Below are 22,082 nucleotides of genomic sequence, written 5' to 3'. Positions count from 1 at the left end.
TGATTCACAACAGTATTTCTTGTCAAATGTTTGTAAAAGTTCAAAAATTGTGGTCTTAACAATCCCAGCTAAATTGTGTTATATCCCACAGGGTATAAAAACTGAGAGCTGAAGGTAGCTCAATTAAGATTGATCTGTAGTTTTAATTTTTTGAGCTTTGTACTAACTTCTTGAATCAAACTGCCTCAGAGCAGGAGGGTGGTCTGTCCTTGCTTTTGCCTTTCGTGGTCTTTGTTTAAAGGTCTCACTCATGTTTGTTTGCATATTACTAATTTAAAATCTCTCCGGGATTATAGACTCACACATTCTTGTTGTTTTATTTTAACATAAACTCACTCCATTCCTAGTTGTTTTGTAGTACTATATCACACTTCATATGCTGAAAGGTTTCTTAAAGCATCAACTTACATTTTTCTTATTTTTCCTGCTCCTCTACAATCATTTAATCATTTTTACTTGCTTTTTCTTGCATTTTCTTTCTTTCATTGCTGTATGCTTTATGGTCTAGTCTTTTCTGGTTATGCATGTTTGGCGTACTAATCTTTTGTGTGAATATTCCTGTTTCTCACTAACTGGCTGAGAGGATGGTGTGATTAGGAGGCTTCAACTGCAGTGTGATTTGCTGCTCTATCCATGACCTTCTAGTTAAAATGAACTCTTGGCCAAAAAGGAGAAAGATGTTTTTCACTGTGTGGCCTTTCTGTTGATGATGAGTACCTTACTTAAAGTGCACCCTCAGTCTGTTTCCAACCTTCCTAAACCAAAGCTCAAACATGGTCAGTACGTTTAAATGCTGTTGATGAATTAAATAATTGGTTTACAGTTTTTACAGACTTGTGGTCCACTTTAAGTGTTCTTTGATACACCAAGTTGTGAATTTCAAAAATCTTCAATTTGCTAATTGTGTGATGTTTTTTTCTCTCTCTCTCTCTCTCTCTCTCTCTCTCTCTCTCTCTCTCTCTCTCTCTCTCTGTCTGTTTACGCCTGAATCCCCTTTCTTTTTTTTTTTTCCTTTCTCCCGACATGGATCCAATCAATCCACTGGACAACTATAATTTTCCACCTCGATGAACATCACCTGTGATTGGATCAAAAAACTCTTCCTGTCACCTGAAATCTCTTTTGGCCAATTACATGGCTCCGTCTGCCATTCAACCATTTCTGATGATTGTGCCCTGGGTGTTTGTGTGTGTGTTTGTGTGTGTGTGTGTGTGTTTGTTTGTGTTTGTGTGTGTGTTTTCCCTCTTCTACAATCCCCTTGTATCTCTTCTTCCTGGTCTGTGGAAAGCAAATGAAGAATCTTGGGCAGAAGGCAGTTTCTGTGTGCTTGTTAAAAAGAACAATCTTTGCCAGAGGAAAGTGCTGCAGCAACTGTGCTGCAGAACATGCTCGCAAAAGGGCTGACGGGACATAATCGCTGGGCGTTAACGGAGCGCAGGGGGGATGTGGGGGCACACGGGGAACCCCTCCTTCTTGAACCCCCCTGCCCACTCATTCACAGTCACATAATTTATAAGAAAATCTGTGCCTCTTAAAGGGACTGCATCGGAGGTGCGATGACAGGACTACAACAAACCTACCTTTTTTCTGTACTGGGACACACACGTCGTCAGGGTCTAAAAAGACTGGGACTTATTTCAAGAACAAATGAAAACAAAAGTGAAAAACAAACAAAAGAATAAAAGTGTCGGTATTTTGTGACCAAAGCATCGATGCCAAAATAATTGAACCTTCTTTTTTTTGTTGCCAGTGTAGGAAATATAGCTTAAAACAGGAGCACCTGAGCCTGTGAATCTCTGAGTACGTCTGTGTGCATTTTTATTTTGGCTTCACTTCCTCCTTTCTTTCCACTGTTAATGATAAACACATGGAAACTGAATATGGAGTAGGAAAGGCCCTGGTTTTTCTGCCTGTAAATAAACGTCAAAGGAAAAAAAAAGAAGCCCACTCAGTTATCTGAAAATAATGTCTGTCTGGGCTGACTTCGGCTGTGTAGGGAAGAAAAACACACACACACACACACAATACATATGTACCCCACACATACATTAATAAACATGAGTTCAGACACATATCAGCCACCACTTGAAGTTAGTTAGGTGCTACTGTGTCACAGTATCCCAAGACTGATGCACATTACTAACCAAAATCACCTCATTACATTTATTTAAAAACGTACACCTGCCCTCTGAATACTGTGTGTTTGTTTTTATCGGTGTGTGTGTAAGAGAATGCCATTAATTCGTAATGTAAGCCCAGACAGCATTAATTCATTCCAATGGTACTACAAGATGAGTCGATAGTCATTCCTTCCGGAGCTTTCTGCAGGGAAGGAAACGCTGCAGTGAGTTATAATTAATTTGTGGTACTAGGGATGCACCGATGCCCATTCTTCACTCATGATGCAGATTCTGGACTCTAAACCTTTGCCTAAAACCGAGTATTGATTCCATCCATTACTGTGACAGAACAATTAAAGGCTCCATCATTACTTTGTCACTGGATAAAATAATTGAAATATTTGTCGCAGGGAACTGCAATTCTTCTGTGTTGGTTTGGTCTTCCACATGCCATATGTTACAGAGATAAATGGAATTTTGTCCAATAATTATCATTGACCTCTATCGGTGCATCCCTACATGTTACTGTTGTCAAATGAAATAGATTTGTAGAAGTGTCCACTCTTCGTCATTCCATTATGATGGCAATGCATATCAACTGAAGTATTGCTCTACACTTTCAACACAGAAGGTCAATGACAGTACAGAAAATATTCTGCTATGTTTAATGTGCAGGTAATGGTCTCTGACAGGCAGACAGACTACAAACTGCTGTGGTGCAAATCAGAGCTGTGGCGGTTTTGCTTTCAATTATTTCAGAAAAGAGATTTTGTTCAAAATGTAGATATTGAATCACATTAGGGAGTAGAACTGCGTGTTTAGTCAACCCAAGAAAAATTTAAAAACAAACACAATGAGTCAATCCATTTGGTACGTATTCATATAATATCTGTTAAAAGTGAAAACGAACTGACGGCACCACTGCAGAACCAGGAATGTGTCTGAAATGGCAAACTGTATTGAGCCAAAACTGTACTTGTGTTAAGGCCAATCAGATTTCTGGGTTCTCCTCCTGTCTGTCTGTCCCTGAACCTTACCTGATGAAACTCAAAGGTTATTCTGGTGGTGCTGGTTTCTAATAAGGAACCGCAATTATAATGTTTAAGATTCTTATTCTATTTGTGTGGGTTTTCACACCTGCAGCTTAAGCATTTACAGTATTAGATGAATTGTTGTACTGTCAACTGGTTATGGTTCTTGATGGTTTGTAATAAAGGTTGATGAATCCCCTTTTTTGGTTAACAAAAACGTATTCTTGGTCATTGTTTAAGATGACTCGAATTGACTTTAGATTGTGTGGTAGTAGACACACACACAGACACAGACACCCCTTGTATAAAAGCTGTTTTTATTGTGTACCTGTGACATATCTGTGACAATGCATTATTAATGTTACTCAAAGTCCTAGTTTTGAATTTTTTTTTTTTTTTACTTAAGTGTTCTCATTAAAATGTGTAATCTGTTCATGTTTTGTTTGATTTTCAGTTTTCATTGTTGACAGTGTATTACTCATTATTATTTCATCCATTAGCATTTTTTGTTCATTTTCTTATGTTCCAAAACATTAGGTTCCCTGTTTTCAAGCTCATGGAGTTTTTTTTTTTTTTCCTTCATGAAATTCATGAAAGGGAATGCCATCATTAAAATTCGGATCATAGCTTTCATAAACTTTTAGTTTTTTAGCACTCGATCAGATTGATTAGGACAAAGCCACATGCCCCAGGCAGAGCACTTAAAGTGAGACGTGCACTCACTGACAACTAAAAACTAGTCCGCAATGCAAGGTACTTTTTCAGTTTTTCAGCATCTTTTTTTCTTCCAACAACCGCAGCAATTAATATTGTAGCAGATATCAACTCCAAAGCTATAATTCAACTCAGTTCTGTTTGAGGAGGAAATGGATAACAACTTTCATGATTATGACGGTGCATTCTAACCCATAAAATATATATTTTATTAGTATTAAAATATAACTTTCATACAACAGCTTTCCAGGAAACATGCCAATGTTGGTGTTCAGTCACGATACACATATATAGTATATAACATAAATTATATATCTACAACAAAGCAGGTGTTTCATAAGTAACGATAGCCAAACTCCCTGTCATCCCAATAGAACTGTCTTTAGTTCCCATCTATGTTGTGGAACTGGTACATTATGTAAACCATTGTCAAATATGTAACAGCAAGTGGATTTTGTCAAAACTCATTCTTTTCTAAAGCTCATTGATGCTGTTAAGGTTACCTGTTTTATCCATTGGTTTAAGTGACTCAACACGGGTTATACACTGGTGTCGAGAGCCAGTAATCACGCTAATGCATAATGGGGTTTGTTTACAAGAAACCCTACAGTACGATTCTGACCATTTTACAAATCCTGCACAATCCTTTAAGACTCACACATGTTTTTCTACAGTCATTATATGCATTCATTTAGAAATAATATAAAATTCAGTATCCTGCATGCTGATTTCAATCCTCACCAAACTCCAAATTATTGATTCTGTTAATTGCATTTCTAGTCATGGTTTGAGCTTTCGTCAGTTCTGATTCAAGCTGTAACATTTTGGCATCTACTGGCACTTAAATCACGTTGGAAGCCATGACAAATCTTATTTTATCCTGCTGTAACTCATGGGCGGGCAGCACTGTGGCCCAGTGGTTATTAGGTACTTCCCACCCCAATAGACATTATTAGGTAATAATCCTGACATTGCCCTTGAACAAGGCATTGGCTTACTAAATAGTAAGGATAGGTAAAATACTGTGGATAATGTAGCCCAACAGGATTAATGTCTATCTCAACTCAGGTAAAGGGGAAAGAACACTTCCCTGTAGTAATAAATACACAATATTCAAAAAACAATGTGGTTAATATTCTTGTGACCACTATTTGGATGTAGTGAATATATCTCTGTTTTTCCACTTTCTTGGACTAAGTGTGTGCAGGTCTCAGGAGGTGGAAGGGTCAGGATATTGGGATACTGGACCAGGTGTGGTGGATCACAGTGTGATATCTGCCAACAGAGCTCTCTCTCTCTCCTGACAGAGTAGACTGTCAATGTCCTCACAAGGTCAGCTGAGTCCATAACAGAGGAAAAGTTTTACTCTCCAGAGTGACAAGCTCTCTTTCTTCTCCGCTCCATTATTCTTCAGCCTGGCAGTGGGAGTCCAAAGGGTCTGCTTTTGCTGAGTGGAGTTGTGCGGCTTTCCATCCCTTGAGAACTTGGCTCCCTGTTTGTTTGTTTGCGTGAGTGAGGGGGAGACAAACAGAAAGACAGGGAGACAACTTTGTGTGTGTGTGTGTGTGTGTGTGTGTGTGTGTGTGTGAGAGAGAGAGAGTGTGTGACAGCGTTTTAATCGGAGGCTGTTTGAATGGTTTCAGCAGAGCTCTACTGAATGGGAAGCCACCGCCTGTTGTGTTTGTACACAAAGAAGCTCTTTTGTTTTGAAAGGAACAATTGAGCTTTTCACAAAAAGCCAAAGAGCACAGACAACCTCGCCGCTGCCTTGAAGGATGCTCACACACACAAAAACACACTGCTCCATCCTTATGGCTGGGGCTGTGTCTGTCACCTTTGTCTAATACAGAGGTGGGATGGAAGACAATGTTTTTGCTTCTTTTGTTATGGATCTTTTCAATGTTGCCAAGTGTGAAGATGAAGGTTGATGGGTTTTTTTGGAACTTCTTTCTCAATCCTTTTGCAACTTTGGGCACAATAGCTTATGTGTGTTCGGAGTGAATGTGACTAAAGTTTACGTATTAATGCGGCGTATTAAAATTTAATTTGGAAAGCACACCAACTGACAATAATATATCTACCAGGACTGTGATAATGCTTTTGATCAATGTCAGGACTTAACAATTGCTTTGCCAGGTGCTGATATTTCTGGCACTCAAAACTCAAATTTCCAGCCTGTACTTTGTTTTGAAACAAAAACCTCCCAAACCTATGCACATTTTCAGCATTTTCAACGGTGGAGGATGTGTCCATAGGACTGTAGGAAGGCATTTTGTTTTCAAGTGATAAACAAGCAAATAAAAATTTGGTATTATTACAAAATTGTTGCTTTTATAATATGGTAGATGCTTATGTTGCGTTGTTTTTAATTAGCTGAGCCAAAGACCTGCTGAGGTGGCCATTACCTGGTCCCTCATTCAGGTTATTAGAAGTATAACTTACAGAATGGCTCTTTTTTTGGTCTTCTCACCTTGTCCTGTTTAAGGTCTGAGAGGGACATTCATGGAACATATCCAATTCATCATGTCTTTGGACTGTGGCAGGAATTTACACAAACATGGAGAGAACGTATAATCTCCCCTCACACAAAGGGTTTAAACTGTAGGAACTTTCTGCCGTGAGTCAGCAGTTCTTAAAGGAGACATATGCTCATTTTCAGGTTCAAACTTGTATTTTGGGTTGCTACCAGAACATGTTTACGTGCTTTATTGTTCAAAAAAGACATTTTAATCATATTGTCTGAAAATACCTGTATTCACCCTCTGTCTAAAACGCTCCGTTTTAGCGCTTATTTCTTTAAGGCCAACCCCCTGGTTGTCTTGCGAGAAAAATATGTCGTACCTTCGCAAAGCCGCAGGTGGCAATACTCAGAGGGGGGGGGTATTCTAATGACCCCGCATTCGACATAGGAAGGGCATCCAGATCAGAAAGGCTTGTTAAATTCCGTGTTCTCTGATCTCGGAAACTCACAAAAACCGGACGGGTTGTTTTTCAAATGTCCCCTTTAAAACTAATAGCCCCAACAGTAATGGTCCTATCAGTTTACTTTAGATATAACAAACAGTATCTCAACAGATAGATATAGATACATGTTTCTGTTATCTGTTAAGTAGAGGTTTAGTCAATCAGTCAGTCTGTTTGTTTTAAAAGTCTTGAGTTGATTTTGGATTCTTCACCTTGTCTTCAAACTTACAAGAAAAAAAGAAAAAAACGGATCCAAATCATATCTCTTTTCCTCCAGCAATTGAAAAGTACTCCTATACTGACATTTTTCAACTTGTTTTTCAAAGATGTTTTTAAAGCTGTGAAATGTATTTGCACATAATATGACAACAAACAAGGTAAACAAAAAGAGATATAATATCTTCTTGTGCAGGAGATGTCAGAAGCAAGAGATAAATGAGCTGGACCTTCACTGAAATAAACAAAATAACTGACTGTTAGTTATAATTGGTGCAAGGAGGACACATCACAGCATCAAACTCAAGTTACTCAAGTAAAACGAACAAACATAACAAAGCTGGTAAACAAATGAAAATAAAGCACCTTATTATGAAATTTGTCAAAAAGAAAGCAACTACTTGGACAGGTTTTTCTTGGAAAAGGGGTTCTTGAGGCAGCAGATGTCAGGTCATGCTGTTCACTGTTGCTCTCCATCTGTAGGAGAGTACATGAGTCGACATGGAAAGTGCCACCTCTGTGATGCTACCTGTCTGCAGTGCGTGGGTCCGGAGAGAGAGGACTGCACTAGCTGCCCCGCCACACGGTGAGAACCACTGGCATACAAACATCTATGTTCAAAAGACGCAAAATCATACTGCTGAGGATAGAGTCTTATTTGTCTTGTCTGTACAGTGTGTGTGTGTAGATACACAGTAGATATAACTAGTACTTTAGTGATTTCAGACAGTTCAAACTACCTAATACAAATGTAGAAAGCAGCTTATTAAAAAGAACTCTTGTTACTGCAATCTTTTTTTCAAGTCTATTCTAAAATTAGTTATTCTGCTTTAACCAGAGGAGGTTATGAGTTGAGAGGTTTTGTATTCAGCTAAGTAAATAACTAAAACGTTTTTGGGTCAGTTTGACTCTTATTTTGTAGATGTTGCACAGTATGTGTGTTATTTTATTACTACTGATTTAGCATGTTCTCTGTGAACCACATCCACCCTTGCAGGTTATTTGATGATGGACGCTGCGACATCCGCTGCCAGACGGGGCGTTATGCCATGGAGAGACAGTGCCATCTCTGTCACCACACCTGCCATGAGTGTACTGACGAGGGACCTGACAACTGCACACGCTGTGACAGAGGTACAATAACTTGAGTCGAGATTCGAAAAATACTGTTTTTTTGAAAATGAAATGCGCATTCAACCAAAAAAAACCTTGACATTTGTACATTTCTTTCAGTAAATCATTATTACATTACTTTAACTTACAGCACCAGATAAAATCATGAATACAATCTTATATATTTCAACAATTCACTCTTTTTCTTTCCCACCATATAAAAATCAGCACAATCTTAGCCTATTCAATGACACAGGTAGCTTTTTGCAGAGGTGTACTGGTGTTCACATAAGAACCCATCTATCTAGCTGTGACTGGAATGTAAGCGAAATCGTGCCTTTTTGTAACATCACATGGATCAAGGCAAGGCTCATTTGTGCCAGAGTACACCAATCAATCCTCTAAAGGTAAATCAATCTGATTAAAGCAGTTATTCAACCAAGGTGGGAATCAGTCAGTTGTTCATTGTATCCCAATGCAGAGGTCACTGCACATCTCTCAGATGTAGCCAAGTTAAAGACAAGCTGTGTCTAGATTTAATGACTACTTTCATTTCCTTTAAAAAGCTTACCTTCTGGCAAGTTTTATGGTCTTAGGATCCTGTGCAGCCAATCAAAAGAAGAAAAAAAAAGTGTGAAAACAATCGTTATGATAAAACCCGGACGTCATTAGAGGCTCACAGCTGAAGAAATATCAACTTGAAGATGGTAGTAATAACTGTGTTTATCGCAGTGTCACAGACAGTATTATGGCTGTCAGAATGAATGTATTTACACTGGGGAGATTCTGTTACACGCAAACCCACCTACACATACACTTTAAGATACCAGTCAGTCAAGGAGAAGATTAACACCAGATTTCCCTTCTCTCTCTCTCTCTCTCTCTCTCTCTCTCTCTCTCTCTCTCTCTCTCTCTCTCATGTGCACACACACTCTCAATTAGCCAGCAAGTTTGTCAGACTGTTTGCAAATGTGGTTCCATTTAATTGCAGGTCTGTCTGAGGTTCAATGAGACATAACAATAATAACATAAGAAAACCCTCCATCTGTCTTTCCCCATGTCATTTCTCTCTCAAAACAACCTCTCATATCTTGGCCAGTCACACACACACACACACACACACCACACACACACACACACACACACACACACACACACACACACAACACACACACACACACACACACACACACAATGAATGAAAGAGCTGCAGAAGAGCGTAAATGAAAGGTGGAAGAGACATTAAAGACACAGACACTCATACAGACATTTTTGTTTCATTTGCCAGCAGGTCATTAGTATTATATATATATATATATATATATATATATATATATACAGACAGTATATATACACAAACATTATTTGGTCTCACAGATTAAGACAGAAGTGTCTGATATATAGTGTACTATATTCAAGTTACTCAAATTCAATTCTATTAAGTATTATTAATTATGTCTGCATACCTGTTTTGTGCATCAGCACTCTTTGTTCTTTACTTGCCAGAGTTCTTGTCCATTTAATCCTAGTACAAATGTCCATTTCTTTACTTGCTCCATCTAGATAAGTTTGGGGTGGCCAGGTACCTGTTTCAGAGTCAGTGTCGAGACGTCTGTCCAGAGGGGTTCTTTCACTCTTCGAGGAGACTGTGTGAACCCTGTCCTGCAGATTGCATCATCTGTTCATCAGCAGATCACTGCCTCCACTGCAGCCCAGGACATAAGCTCAGAAATGGCCAGTGTGTCGCGTTGGAGTGCAGTTCAGGTGAGAGACAGTAGACTTTGTTACATGCTCATTTACTAATGGGACTATGAAAAGCACTCTTTGTTAATTCTGTAGTTGAAATGCTGAATGTTGTTAATGTTGTATGACAAAAAAATAAGCATGAACAAAAAAGATATCATCTATATGTCACTGTTGATAAATAGCTGCCACTGTTCACTCAGCACCACTGTCACAGAGCTGGGCTGAATTTGGCAAATATCACCTCAGGGAACACACATGTAGCACAGCGACCTTGTTTCAAAGCAGGTATTCAAATTCAAGCACAAAATATATGCCAAAAGAAAATGTGCCAACACCCAGTGCTACAATTGCATATAATATGCATGGATTGACCACATAATAGGAAACTATTGGCTTCTTTGAGCTATTTCACTATAGTACTAAAAGTGTTTGGATGTCAGCGTCAGGTGTGAAAAATGTGCAGTTCAGAGGAAGAATGTTAAGCTCTAAGATAACAGTCATATTGCATAAGGTTACAAAGTTCATTTATTTGTCCTTTTACAACATAGGGCTGCGCAATGACAAACATGTTGTAGCCTCTTCAAGCTACACACACATATAACATGTATACATATATTTACTGTAGATTAGAATAGATACAAATAAAATAAAATAAAGGAATCTGAATAGTATCAGAAGACGAAAAACATGGCCAAGAAACCCATTCAGCCAAGCATAAACAACATAACAGAAATACAAAAACACTGCATTGTGTACAGGTATAACATGATGTCTATTATTTGACATTTTTTTTAAAGAAACAAATGAAAATGCCCTACCAGACAAATACAGTCAGTGCTGATTTCCTTGCTTTTCATTCATGTTGGTAATCTAGCAAAGAACATTTGCTGAATGTCTTTACAGTAATATCCTTAAGGAGACTGTGGAAGGTGAACACATTCCACTTTATCACATTGTATGACATCGAAAAAAAAGAAGGATTGAGAAAGAGCTGAAATGCTTTGAGGGAAAAAGAAGATATTCAGATAAGGAGAAGAGGTGAAGGTGGGGAGTTACAACTTCACCACCTTGAATGTGAGAGTAATGATAAGGGGTAATGATGAGAGTTTGTATGCAAGTATAATAAATGTATAAGTGGGAGGATGACAGAAAATTCTTATAATATCTGTAGCAGGCAGGTCTTAACAGGCTCCACAGACAGCTTGTACCTAGCTTCTCTTCTCTTCTCTTCTCTTCTCTTCTCTTCTCTTCTCATTCTGTATTGCTACCAGAGGCAGAGCAATGACACCACATTGATTGATGTAACAGTGTGACATGAATAAAATATAAATATTACAAAATTCAGCTAAAAGGTGTGTATTTCTAAAATAAGACAATCACTGTTAAACTGGCAACATCTTATTATGTTATCATCTTATGTTACAAAAAAATAACATGCTAACATGCAAAAATACGGTCATTTGGTAATAGTAATTTGGTTTTTACGTCTGTAAGATAAACTGCACTCCACTTAAAACATCCGTGAGTTATTTGTTGTGTTAGACAGGAACTGTGCAGGCTTAAAAGTTGCTTTAAATGTCTTTTTCTCCTTTACCAAACCTTATTTTAAATAACTATGTTGTCCAGTATTGAGCAATTAACAAATAACTCAATGATTTTCACCAAAGGGACATATGCCTTTTTATCATCCTTTTCTTGTGTGTTATGTATTTGTAATCCACTATTTTATCTGCCGTTTTCATCAGGTGAGGTTGCAGACGCAGAGAACGAGGACTGTTTTCCCTGTGACGAAGGCTGCGAGCAATGTGAACACAGTAAATAGACCGCTTCTTTTTCTTACCCCTCTCTCTCTTCCTACCTCTTTCACCTTCTTCATCAATCAAAGCGTAGAAATAAAACCAAGTGCACTATAGCTTCATCAGCAGCTACATGCTGTAGCTACAGCACACTGCCATGTCTTTCAGTCTGAGTAAATGTAGATGAGAACACTTTTATCATTTCAGTCCTCAGGCGCGAGATACAATGAGATATCAGGAAAGCTTGCAATCAAAAGATAAAGGACGATTTACTGAAGGCTACTAAATGTGTTTGACAGTGAAGTTGTCAGGTGCGGTGTCGGCACTTACTAATGATGCTGCCATTGGCCGCTGTTGCACCTCACTCTTTGCTGTAGGCTCTCTTTTACCGCAGATACATCATCATACATTTATTTCAAATGAGCCCCAGCAACTGAGTTAAGTTATTAAAATATAATGTGTTCTGCAGTTAATTAACATTTTGTTTATTCTTCATTCATTAGGGAAGTCATTTGGACAAACCAAATCAACAATCTCTTAGAATCTCTTAAATGTAGATTTACTTTATAATCAGACACCATACCCCATTTAGATACCACATTAGTATTTGGAGTCATATGCAGAAGATCTGACATTTTTTACTTTTTGTAGGACTGATGTTGATTATCTTCTCCATAAGGAACACCTAACTGAAATCTAATTGATGTCAGAGTCAGATATTATCTATCCTGCAAAGGGTTTAAAAAAGAAGAAGCTTTTCCACTCCTGGGAAATGCTGCCGGTAATTATTAGTCCTTCCACTGCTGTTTACCTCTAGACTGTCAATAAATATAAAGAAAATCAACATACCTTTGTACTCAGCTAAACAGGACGCTAAAAGTGTCTTTTTCTGAATGGTATTTTGTAAAAGATTTGTGTTTTTTTCTCAACACTGTGAAATGTATCATTCCTTGTGCTCGTACACTTCACCCTGTCAGTACAAGCCACACGAAGAGTCACAAGAGCACTTCCTTCTCCCAGAAATGCTCACCCTCCCAGCTTGCCACCCACCCGCTCTTAGTAATCACAATTCTGCAAGCTAAACAAGTCAGTCAGCAGATTAGAGATTTGTGATGATTGGCCCTGTGACGCGAGGCTACAGGCTAAAGTGAAGATGAAACAGCAGTGGAGTGTCTGGCATCTAATATGTGTGTGCATGCTTACACTATGTTCTCATTTGGCATTTCTATGCTTATGGAAACCAGTTTTAGACATTTACAGTACTGTTAAGACATGGTTGACATCTGAGGATTTGAGTGTGGTTCTTAAACCAAATATTTAGTATTAGATATAGTTTAGGATTAGATTATAGATTTTGGATTAGGTTTACAATTTAGTAAATGAGCTGTGTGTGTGTGTGTGTGTGTGTGTGTGTGTGTGTGTGTGTGTGTGTGTGTTTGTATGTTAGTTTGTGGCGTGCTGTAAGATCTATCAATGAGCTCGCCAGCCTGATGGTGTGTGACAAGATGCAGCAACCCCTCCTCTCTCCAATCTCCTCCATCAAATTAATTCTTTTTAACTCATCGTCAGTTTTATGTCAATTAATCCTCTTTTCATAGGGGTTCAAAAATATTTTTTTGGGGATCAGTTATGTTTTGAATATGCTTCTTTATAATGCCTGTTAAAGGATTTTTATTGTGGAGTTTTTTTCTTACCTGAATTGAGGGTCAAAGGACAGAGGGTGTCATATGCTGTACGGATTGTAAAGCCCGTCGAGGCAAATTTGTCATTTGTGATCTTGGCCTTTAAAAATAAATTTGGCTCTGTGTAACTTGGGGAATGGCAGTGATGCACATGTCTTGTTTAGCCCAATGATAAGAGCTCTCTCAGGCTGGGTGTACATAGCCTTTATTATCTTGGTCGTCCTTGGCACATGGCGACATTGCTTCTTCTGTTAGGGAGCACCACTGCTGACACATCCCTAATTAGTCTGTGTGCGCCTTTGTGTTTATATTTTCTCTAAACTTCACAAGTCCTCCTCCTTGGTCTCCTCAAGACAAGATGATTTACACATGCTGTGCAATGCACCTTGATTTGTTTACTTTGTTTCAATATTTACTACTATTGATCTTTTCTGGTTACATTAGGCTTCAGGAAAGAAGTATTCCTGTGCTTTACTGTCAGAGGCTGTTGGCACGCTGAAGCTCATCTCACCTCCAGTTCTCAGTTGTTTTGATACAGGGCATCTTATATCTGTCTTTCTCATGAATGTTTTGCTTCATTATATTTACAAATCTATTCTGTTTTACTCCATTAGCAATCTTCTTCTAAAACATTTCTTGATAAGCACACATGTCATTTTCTCAAACTAAAGAGTGTTGATTTGAGTTGAGAGTAAAACTGAGTTCATCTATCCCCACTCCTGATTTTGTATCACCTCTTTTTACTGAGTGCTAATCACGTTAATGTGTTATTGTGTGCATGTATATCGTGTGAGTGTGCTAGTGTAATATGTAGCTTGTGAGTGTGTGTGTAAATTGTAAATGTGTATGTATGTGTGCTTGCACATTCCACAAGTGCATGATTCAGGATATGTATGCCTGTTTAAATTCTGTTGAAATCCCCCCTCCCTTGCTTTCACAGTTAATATTTATGCGGGAGCTATTTTCTCTCTTCACATAGACACAGCCTGAAGGCATGATTTCCGGCTCCTCTGTCCCTCCCACCTTTCCTTTCTCCCAGTCTCTCTCTGTATGAGTAATAGCTTTCACAGGTAGTGGCTTGTCAACTGCATTGAAGTGCAAACCAGTGCAGTGTTAAGTTGTGGGTGCTGGAAGGAGACTGAGAGAGGAATGGGGTGTGGGGGTCGATGGAGAGGATGAATGTCCCTAGGGAAAGTCTGCAGAAGGAGCTTTTTCAGTAGTTATTTCCATTACTTTCTTTTCCTCCCTCTATCTCTCATTTACCATTTCTTGCTCTGTCTGCTTCTTGATCCTTTCTTTCTCTTCCTCTTGCCCCCCCTTCTTGCTCCCTCTGTCCTTGGAGATGTTTTGACACCGTTGGACTTGGATGACAGCATGGCTCTTTCTCAGTAACCAGTTGGATGGTTTTGATTGACAGCAGGAATTAATTAACACACACACACACACACACACACACACACACACACACACACACACACACACACACACACACACACACACACACACACACACACACTTATTACTTATTAATATCCCCTGCGTTGGTTCACCCCAGTCTCAGTCAGTCAATAAAAAAAATACACATTAACAGCAAATGTGTTTATAGTGTGTATAGTGTTCTACATTACCTGTCACTGACATTATGCTTGTTTTTGTGTTGATCAGCAAAAGTACACCTGCAGTGCTGCACAGACAGGACAGAAACACGCACACACGCACGCTCTCTCTGACACACACACACACACGCACACACACACACAAAATAACAGATGTAGATAGATGTGAACTGAAATCTCTTTGGGTTTTACATTTATTTAAGGGCTTCTGGGTAATTTGTTGCTAGATCGACACTGATCATGATATTCTGATAATGAATCTGTGAGTGCCATTCAGTTCTACAGCAAACTGAACACATTTATTGTTTAGTGTTGTCAGAGTGCCTCCTGCTGGTGTTTAGGGAAACTTGGTTTTAAAAAATGACTGCGCTGTCCTTGGGTGCAGGTAGATAAGATAAGGTAGTTTCCACATTTTTTCATTTGAATTAGATAAACAGACTTACCACAGCATTAACACTTACCACCACAGTAACTTAATCTTTATGTTGTTTTTTTTGTGAGGGAATAGTTAGAATAGGTCAGAAATACGACTTCATAATTACTGTAAATGTGATTTGGACAAAAGTTGCAACAGCAAATACTTATGCTCTCTTTTTCTGTCTTCTTGCCTTGAGATTGCAAACAGAGCTATTTCAGGAAGTCCAGAAATCACAACATGCCTGATCTGTTGTTAATGATTTCATTATTTTCTGCTCTTCACCATAGAGGATTCAGGAGGTCAGACTCAGGAAACAGTTTGCCTCAAATGTGAAGACGGTTACTATCAGTAAGTGTCTTCGGTTGAGAGTTAGGTAATTAAGTTGCACCGCAATGTTAATACAACCTCATACTTACACTATCCATCTTTCTATCTGTCTGTCTGTCAGGTTGGGCACAGACTGTCATCAGTCCTGTCCAGATCAGACCTACAGTGAAAACAACACCATGATATGTGCTCCGTGTGAAGACAAACAATGTGTAATCTGCGACCAGACCCAGTGCTACTGGTGTGAAGAAGGATTCTACGTCTCTGGTATTTGAACAATTTATAATTTTGAGTTATGGTGTGAATATCAGCTGGGGACATTTCTGGCAAAACTGTAATCCATATCTGATTTTGATATAATCTACTGTAATTTAATAGATACCCCTTATTTAAAAAGAAAAATAGCTGTACATATCACAGTAAAAGTCCCCATCCCTTGGCAAGTACAAAACAAGTGTCAGCAATGACAGTATTTCTTTCTATCTAAAGAATCATAAGTATAATGGTGTGTATAGTAAGTGTAAATGTGTAATTGTGTGTCCAGATGAACAGTGTGTGGATCACTGTAAGGAAGGTTTCTTTGTGGACGAGGAGAGCAGGGAGTGTGAGCCTTGTCACCGTGCCTGCCGTACCTGCGGAGGGCCACAATATGACGACTGTGACTCCTGCGAGGACGAATTCAAGCTGGTAAAGGGGGAGTGTTTAAAGGACCCACAGCTGTCTACCTGCCCTGAGAAACACTTCAGGAACAGTACGGCAAATGTTAATTTTTACCTCATTACTAAATGTTGTCAACATCACCTGCTGACTTTCTACAGCTCACAAACATCAAGCCCAAATGAAATTACTGCTGTCAATTACTGAAGCGTGCAGTGAAATATGTTTTTTCTATTTCTCATTAGGTACTCAGTAACACATCCTTTAGTCTGTTTTTGATCCCATCTTGTTTCTTTCTTGTCATTCATGTCTACATATTTTGTCCTGGTCTCCGTTTACCTTCAGGTCTTGGCGAGTGTGAGCTGTGCAGCTCCTTCTGTAAGACTTGCTCTGGTGCAGGGAAAGAGGACTGCAACAGCTGCAACTCTGGTAAACATTTGCTGTCTGGATGTCACGTTAGACTGAGCTTCTGAAAACATTTCTGAAAATGTTTAGTGTCTTAGATGTTTGCAAACTTTCTACCAAAGTACATGTTTTTTCTTTGGCGGGCTGTGTGAATTCAAACAAGCTGTTCACCACTGACAATGATTGTGCACTGGTTGCTTATTCTTGTATTGGTGATTTGTCTTTCCGTCTTCAGGTCATTTTTTGACAGCTCAACAGACCTGCACGTCCCGTTGTCCATTAGGCACGTTTGCCAACAAGGCGTCCAGCCAGTGTGAAGATTGCTCGGAAGGGTGTGTCAAGTGCCAGGACGCCCAGCAGTGCCAGCGCTGTCGCAGTGGGCTTTACCTCCACGATGACGTGTGTGTGGTGGAGTGTCCGAGGTGCTTTTCATGTTTTCTTGACTTGCGCATGAAAACCATCCATCATAAAACATCAGTGACACATCATTCTCTGCCTTTTTCTCAGAGGGTTTCCTCAAAATGATGTATGCCAGCCGTGTGCTCCAGAGTGTACATCCTGCCAGGGAAGTTCCTCTCACTGTTTGAGCTGTGATAAAAAGTACTTACTGCTGGACCACTCCTGCAGGTCGAACTGTCTAGAGGGTTATTACGCCAACGAGACAGAATGCCATCGCTGTCCAGTTCACTGTAGAGAGTGCAATCAAGACGGCCTGTGCAAGAGTGAGTACACTGGGTGGAGCTGTGGCGAGTAGAGAAATGGAAGATGTGGAGAGAAGGATTAAGAAGAGGGGTTGTTTTGAGAAGTGACTTAGATTAATATGGAAGTAGCTGGATAGAGGACGAGCTCCTTCTCTGCTCTGCGGACTGCAAATAGTTCAGACATGAAGCCTAAATATAAGAAATAAAAGGGTTAAGTGAGGACCAGAGGAATATCAGCTGACAAGAAGGATGCAGGGAATACAGGAGACATTATTTGGGGAAATAAAAAAACAGATAAAACCATCCTTTGTCAGGGTCAGAGTAGCTTTATTAGTAGTACCTTTAACTGGAAATGTATCCACTTTAGACAGACATGTTGTCCTTCTTGATGACTGAAATTCAGCACATGCTGTACACTACCTCTTAGTTCTAAATGGTAGTAGTCGAAATGATATGCCATTTTTTTTTCTAAACGTATAGGTTTTCATGATTGATGATTACAGTATGTGAGTGGTAGTTGCATGGTTATCACTGAGGTCAAACACAAAAAAGCTTTTTATAAGTCTTATAAAGAGCTGGTTTAGGAATAGGAAGTGGGGGCTGCCAGAGGGAATGAAGAAGAGGTGAAAATGGACACCACAAAATGATAGGAGTTGCTGATTGGGCAGTATGAGTGCGAAGAAACTGAGGCACAAATGAAAGGCTACTTCTAATACTTATCCATTTACATATAATTTGAATATGTTGAATGTTGAATAACAATAACCATAACATTGTGTAGGCTAGAATAGTGTAAGAGCTCATATCAATAAGCAATTAAGTCCAGTTATTTTTTAAATTACTCATTATCGGTTATACCAGGAATTGGTGAAGTCCAGTTTTAAAATAAAAAACTGGAGTCACTGGCGTAGATTTCTTTGTTTTTTGCAAACGATGTAAACAACACTGTTTTGATTCTAATTTTGCATAATGTCTCTCTCTCTCCCAGAGTGTGACCAGTACTACTTCCTCCATGGGGATAAGTGTTTGGATGATTGTCCCGATAGCTACTTTGCCAGCGAGGAGCCACAGGAGTGTGTGCGTTGCCATTCCGACTGTGCGTCTTGTGACGGACCAGGCTTTGATGACTGTCATGTGTGTCGCAACCCGAAAGCTGTCCGTTACAATGGAGAGTGTCTGGCTAAGTGTCCCGAAAGCACTTACTATGATGCAACCACCAATGAATGCAGAGGTAGGGAAGGTGGATGTTTATTATAATCAAGCAAAAGAAAAAAAAGAAAAATGCTACTCCATCTTTACAGAATTTATGAGTGTCTCATTGCTTTTCATGTTTCCAGATTGTGACAGGTCATGTCAGACCTGCTCAGGCCATGAGCCCTCATCCTGCCTCAGCTGCGGTACCAACAGGCGTACAGATGCCAGTGGACACTGTGTGTTCTACAGTGAGTGCTCTCTGCGCTCATACATGGACCATAATGGGGATTGCCAACAGTGTCACAAACTCTGTCATCGCTGTTCTGGGCCAGGCAAAGACCAATGTCTCAGCTGCAACGAGCCAAACTTCCTACTGAGTAAGTTACATCATAATAGTAAATGCTATGCTCCTTCGCCACCAATAGGAATCCTTTACACATTGTTGCTTTGTGTTTGTATCCATCAGACAACACATGTATGCAGGAGTGTCCTGTGGGTTACTATGCAGAGGACAAGGATGAACGTGCGTGTGAGCGCTGTCACTTCAGCTGTAAGTCCTGTGTTGGTCGACACAGTGTGCAGTGTGTCAACTGTAAAACTGGATTCTTCAAGCAGGGAAGCAGCTGCGTTGAAACCTGTTCAGAGAGGTTAGAAGAACACACAGACACACAAAGTCTTCTCTTCTTTTTCATCAAAGAACATCATAAACTAAACGGATATTGTCTCTCTATTTAAGTCACTTCGGCAACACCACCACCATGGTGTGCGAGCGATGTGACCCCTCTTGTAGCCAGTGTTGGGGTCGTGGTAACAGAAACTGTCTGAGCTGTCGGGAGGGCTACGTCTATCTGAAGCAGCAGGGACAATGCCTGCAGAGTTGCCCTCCAGGCTACTACCAAGACAGCCGGTCCAAGACCTGTCATAAGGGTCACCCCACTTGCAAAACCTGCAGCGGTAACAAAACCTTGTCATGGCTTATTTCTGCCATGTGTGTTTTCTTTGGGCGGGGTTATTAATTATTAAGCATGAATTGTTGTGTCACAGTTTACAGAACATATCTCTATATACAGTATATCTAAATATTCTGTGTAATACATAACATATTTTACACCGCATCTCTATGTATATTCTCAAATTAGTGTATAATGCTCGCCACAGTACGATGATAACAAATGTCTTATTTATCATAGTTTCCCCCTAAGCTCTGACATACTTTTGCTTTTCGCCTTATGATTTGCTTTTAATCAGGAAATTCCAGTTCAGCCATTTGACATAACAGTGTTGTTATTCATATCTCTCTATCCCTGTCTCTCTCCTTCCAGATAAGGGCGCTCTGGCCTGTCAGCTTTGTTATGAAGGCTACACGTTCATGGGAGGCATCTGTGAATCCCAGTGTCTTGTAGGCTTCTACGCTGCTTCGCAGGTGACACAGCTTGTGTGTTACTTCTTCTACAAAGAGTGTTTCTGTTTACATTCAACTAACCTTTCACATTTTCCTCTTGATAAATGAATAACATATCATAGCTATTGGCTAGGCTGCTCTGTAAGTCATGAAGCAGTATAATTGGAGATACAGTCTGCTGTGTAACAAATTCTTCTGCTGCTTTAGGGCTCCGAGTCCGAGAGCAAAGAGCCAAACTGCAAGGCATGTGACCCGTCCTGCTTGGACTGCCGAAGTCCAAGCATGTGGAGCTGCACAGTGTGCCGTGCACTCCAGATCCTGTCTGATGATGGCCGCTGCTTGTCCTGCTGTGGAAATGAGACACGTCTTGATGATGAACCAATACCCAGGGAGTGCTGTGACTGCAAGGTCTCACAAGGTAAACAAAAACCCACACTGGAGCACAGACTTCCAACAAAACACACACAGATACATACTGTATTTAGAAGTGTTCCTGGAATATAGTGTGTGTGTGTGTGTGTGTGTGTGTTCCAGGGCATCTTTAAATTGTAATGGTTGCCTGTATAATTCATCTAATTGATCGCGTTCTCTCTACTGGATAGGCATGACTTCCTACCAAACAGAGGTTTCCAGTGTTTTAAAAATGATGATATATATGTTCCTGATACAAGGAATTTCCCAATGTTTTTTGGCCTCTGGCCATCACAGACAAGACTGCATTTAATTGAAAAAAGCCTCTTGTAAAACACACTCAAAGGATTAATTACAAACATACTTAGTATAGAGATTATACTTGTCATTGTAACCTAATGGTGTGCTCCATCTCCTTCTCAGAGGAGTGCATCCTGGGTGTCAACTTTGTGTTCAGGGACGGTGAGGATTTAGAGGCTTATGGCAGCAGCACCAAACTCTTTGTCACTGCCTGTGTGCTGATTATCCTCTCTGTGGGCGGAGGGGTCTTCCTCTTCCTCAATACTAGATCTAAATCACTTGCAATGGCACCAAAACTCAAAACAGGAGGCTATGAGAAACTGGACACCAATGGAGGCATTGCCTCACAACCCACCACATCTTCCTTTGGGGAGTACAGCGATCGGATCATTACATGTGAAGATAATGAGGAGGAAGAAGAAGATGATGACATTGTGTACATGGGACAAGATGGGACGGTGTATCGGAAGTTCAAGTACGGACTCTTGGAAGAAGATGAGATTGAGTTGGAGTATGATGATGAGAGCTATTCATACAGATGAAAAGAAAGCAGACCTGACTGGAGAAAAGTAGCTCTTCCTTATATAATGATGATAATAATAATAATAATATGTTTTAAAAATTGTAAAGAACCTTTTATACAAGAAATGCAGCACAAAGTGCTTTAAAATAAGGGAAAATAATAATTCCTTGCTATGATTGTAGTTTAAACAATGAGAACACAACAATTATTTCTCACCCTTTTTTAGATACATGGTCTATTTCATTATTTTTTAAAGGTAGTACCTCTTCAAATCAAGTCAGTCTAATCAACAGGTGAAGCAATTGTGGGTGAAGGGCCGCAGGCCGGAACCGAAACCCACGGCCGCTGCGTCAAGGACTGAGCCTCTGTATATGGGCACACGCTCTACCAGGTGAGCTCCCCAGGCGCCCAGCCATGTTTTTCAATGACATCACATTTCCAAGACATTTTAGTCATACAAGCCAGTTACAAATCAATATGTTGATAACATTTATAATGGCTGCAACTGAAATTCTAGAGAAGAAGTTGTCAGAGACGTTTGGCTGCTGGGTCAAGTTGGATGTTGACGATTGGTCTAGCCTCAATATTAATAGTTTTGGTTCACTTTATTGGATTATGCAACATATTGCTTTGATTGAGAAGAAGAGTTTGACTTCTTTTTTGAGCCTCAAACCTCAGGGAACGTTTTGAATGTGCTGACAATCATATAACCTTCCATGTGTCTGTTTACATTTTCTAGAATTAAT

The 22,082-nt window shown here is 39.7% G+C and overlaps 1 protein-coding gene across 3 annotated transcripts in view; it reads left to right on the top strand.

The window, feature by feature from the left end:
* pcsk5b (proprotein convertase subtilisin/kexin type 5b) overlaps positions 1-21,404 on the top strand; it is a 73,756-nt gene extending 52,352 nt beyond the window's left edge. Inside the window, exons 21-37 of one of the 3 annotated variants that reach the window (XM_032516303.1) lie at positions 7,529-7,631; positions 8,043-8,179; positions 9,722-9,922; positions 11,650-11,718; positions 15,704-15,764; positions 15,865-16,010; positions 16,288-16,494; positions 16,746-16,829; positions 17,041-17,227; positions 17,313-17,527; positions 18,495-18,737; positions 18,844-19,077; positions 19,167-19,347; positions 19,437-19,654; positions 20,023-20,123; positions 20,310-20,520; positions 20,937-21,404. In XM_032516303.1, the coding sequence (XP_032372194.1) occupies positions 7,529-7,631; positions 8,043-8,179; positions 9,722-9,922; positions 11,650-11,718; positions 15,704-15,764; positions 15,865-16,010; positions 16,288-16,494; positions 16,746-16,829; positions 17,041-17,227; positions 17,313-17,527; positions 18,495-18,737; positions 18,844-19,077; positions 19,167-19,347; positions 19,437-19,654; positions 20,023-20,123; positions 20,310-20,520; positions 20,937-21,355 (3,017 nt within the window). In that variant the 3' untranslated portion in view covers positions 21,356-21,404. Of the gene's footprint in view, positions 1-1,288; positions 3,364-7,528; positions 7,632-8,042; positions 8,180-9,721; positions 9,923-11,649; positions 11,719-15,703; positions 15,765-15,864; positions 16,011-16,287; positions 16,495-16,745; positions 16,830-17,040; positions 17,228-17,312; positions 17,528-18,494; positions 18,738-18,843; positions 19,078-19,166; positions 19,348-19,436; positions 19,655-20,022; positions 20,124-20,309; positions 20,521-20,936 lie in introns of those variants that run through there. The other 2 variants (XM_032516305.1, XM_032516304.1) reach the window with 2 other exon arrangements.
* The last annotated feature ends 678 nt before the right edge of the window (positions 21,405-22,082 follow it).

Source organism: Etheostoma spectabile, chromosome 5 (genome assembly GCF_008692095.1).
Source record: "Etheostoma spectabile isolate EspeVRDwgs_2016 chromosome 5, UIUC_Espe_1.0, whole genome shotgun sequence".
NCBI lineage: Eukaryota > Metazoa > Chordata > Actinopteri > Perciformes > Percidae > Etheostoma > Etheostoma spectabile.
Note: the sequence above shows the minus strand (reverse complement) of the source record. Positions and strands in the feature narration are given on the sequence as shown.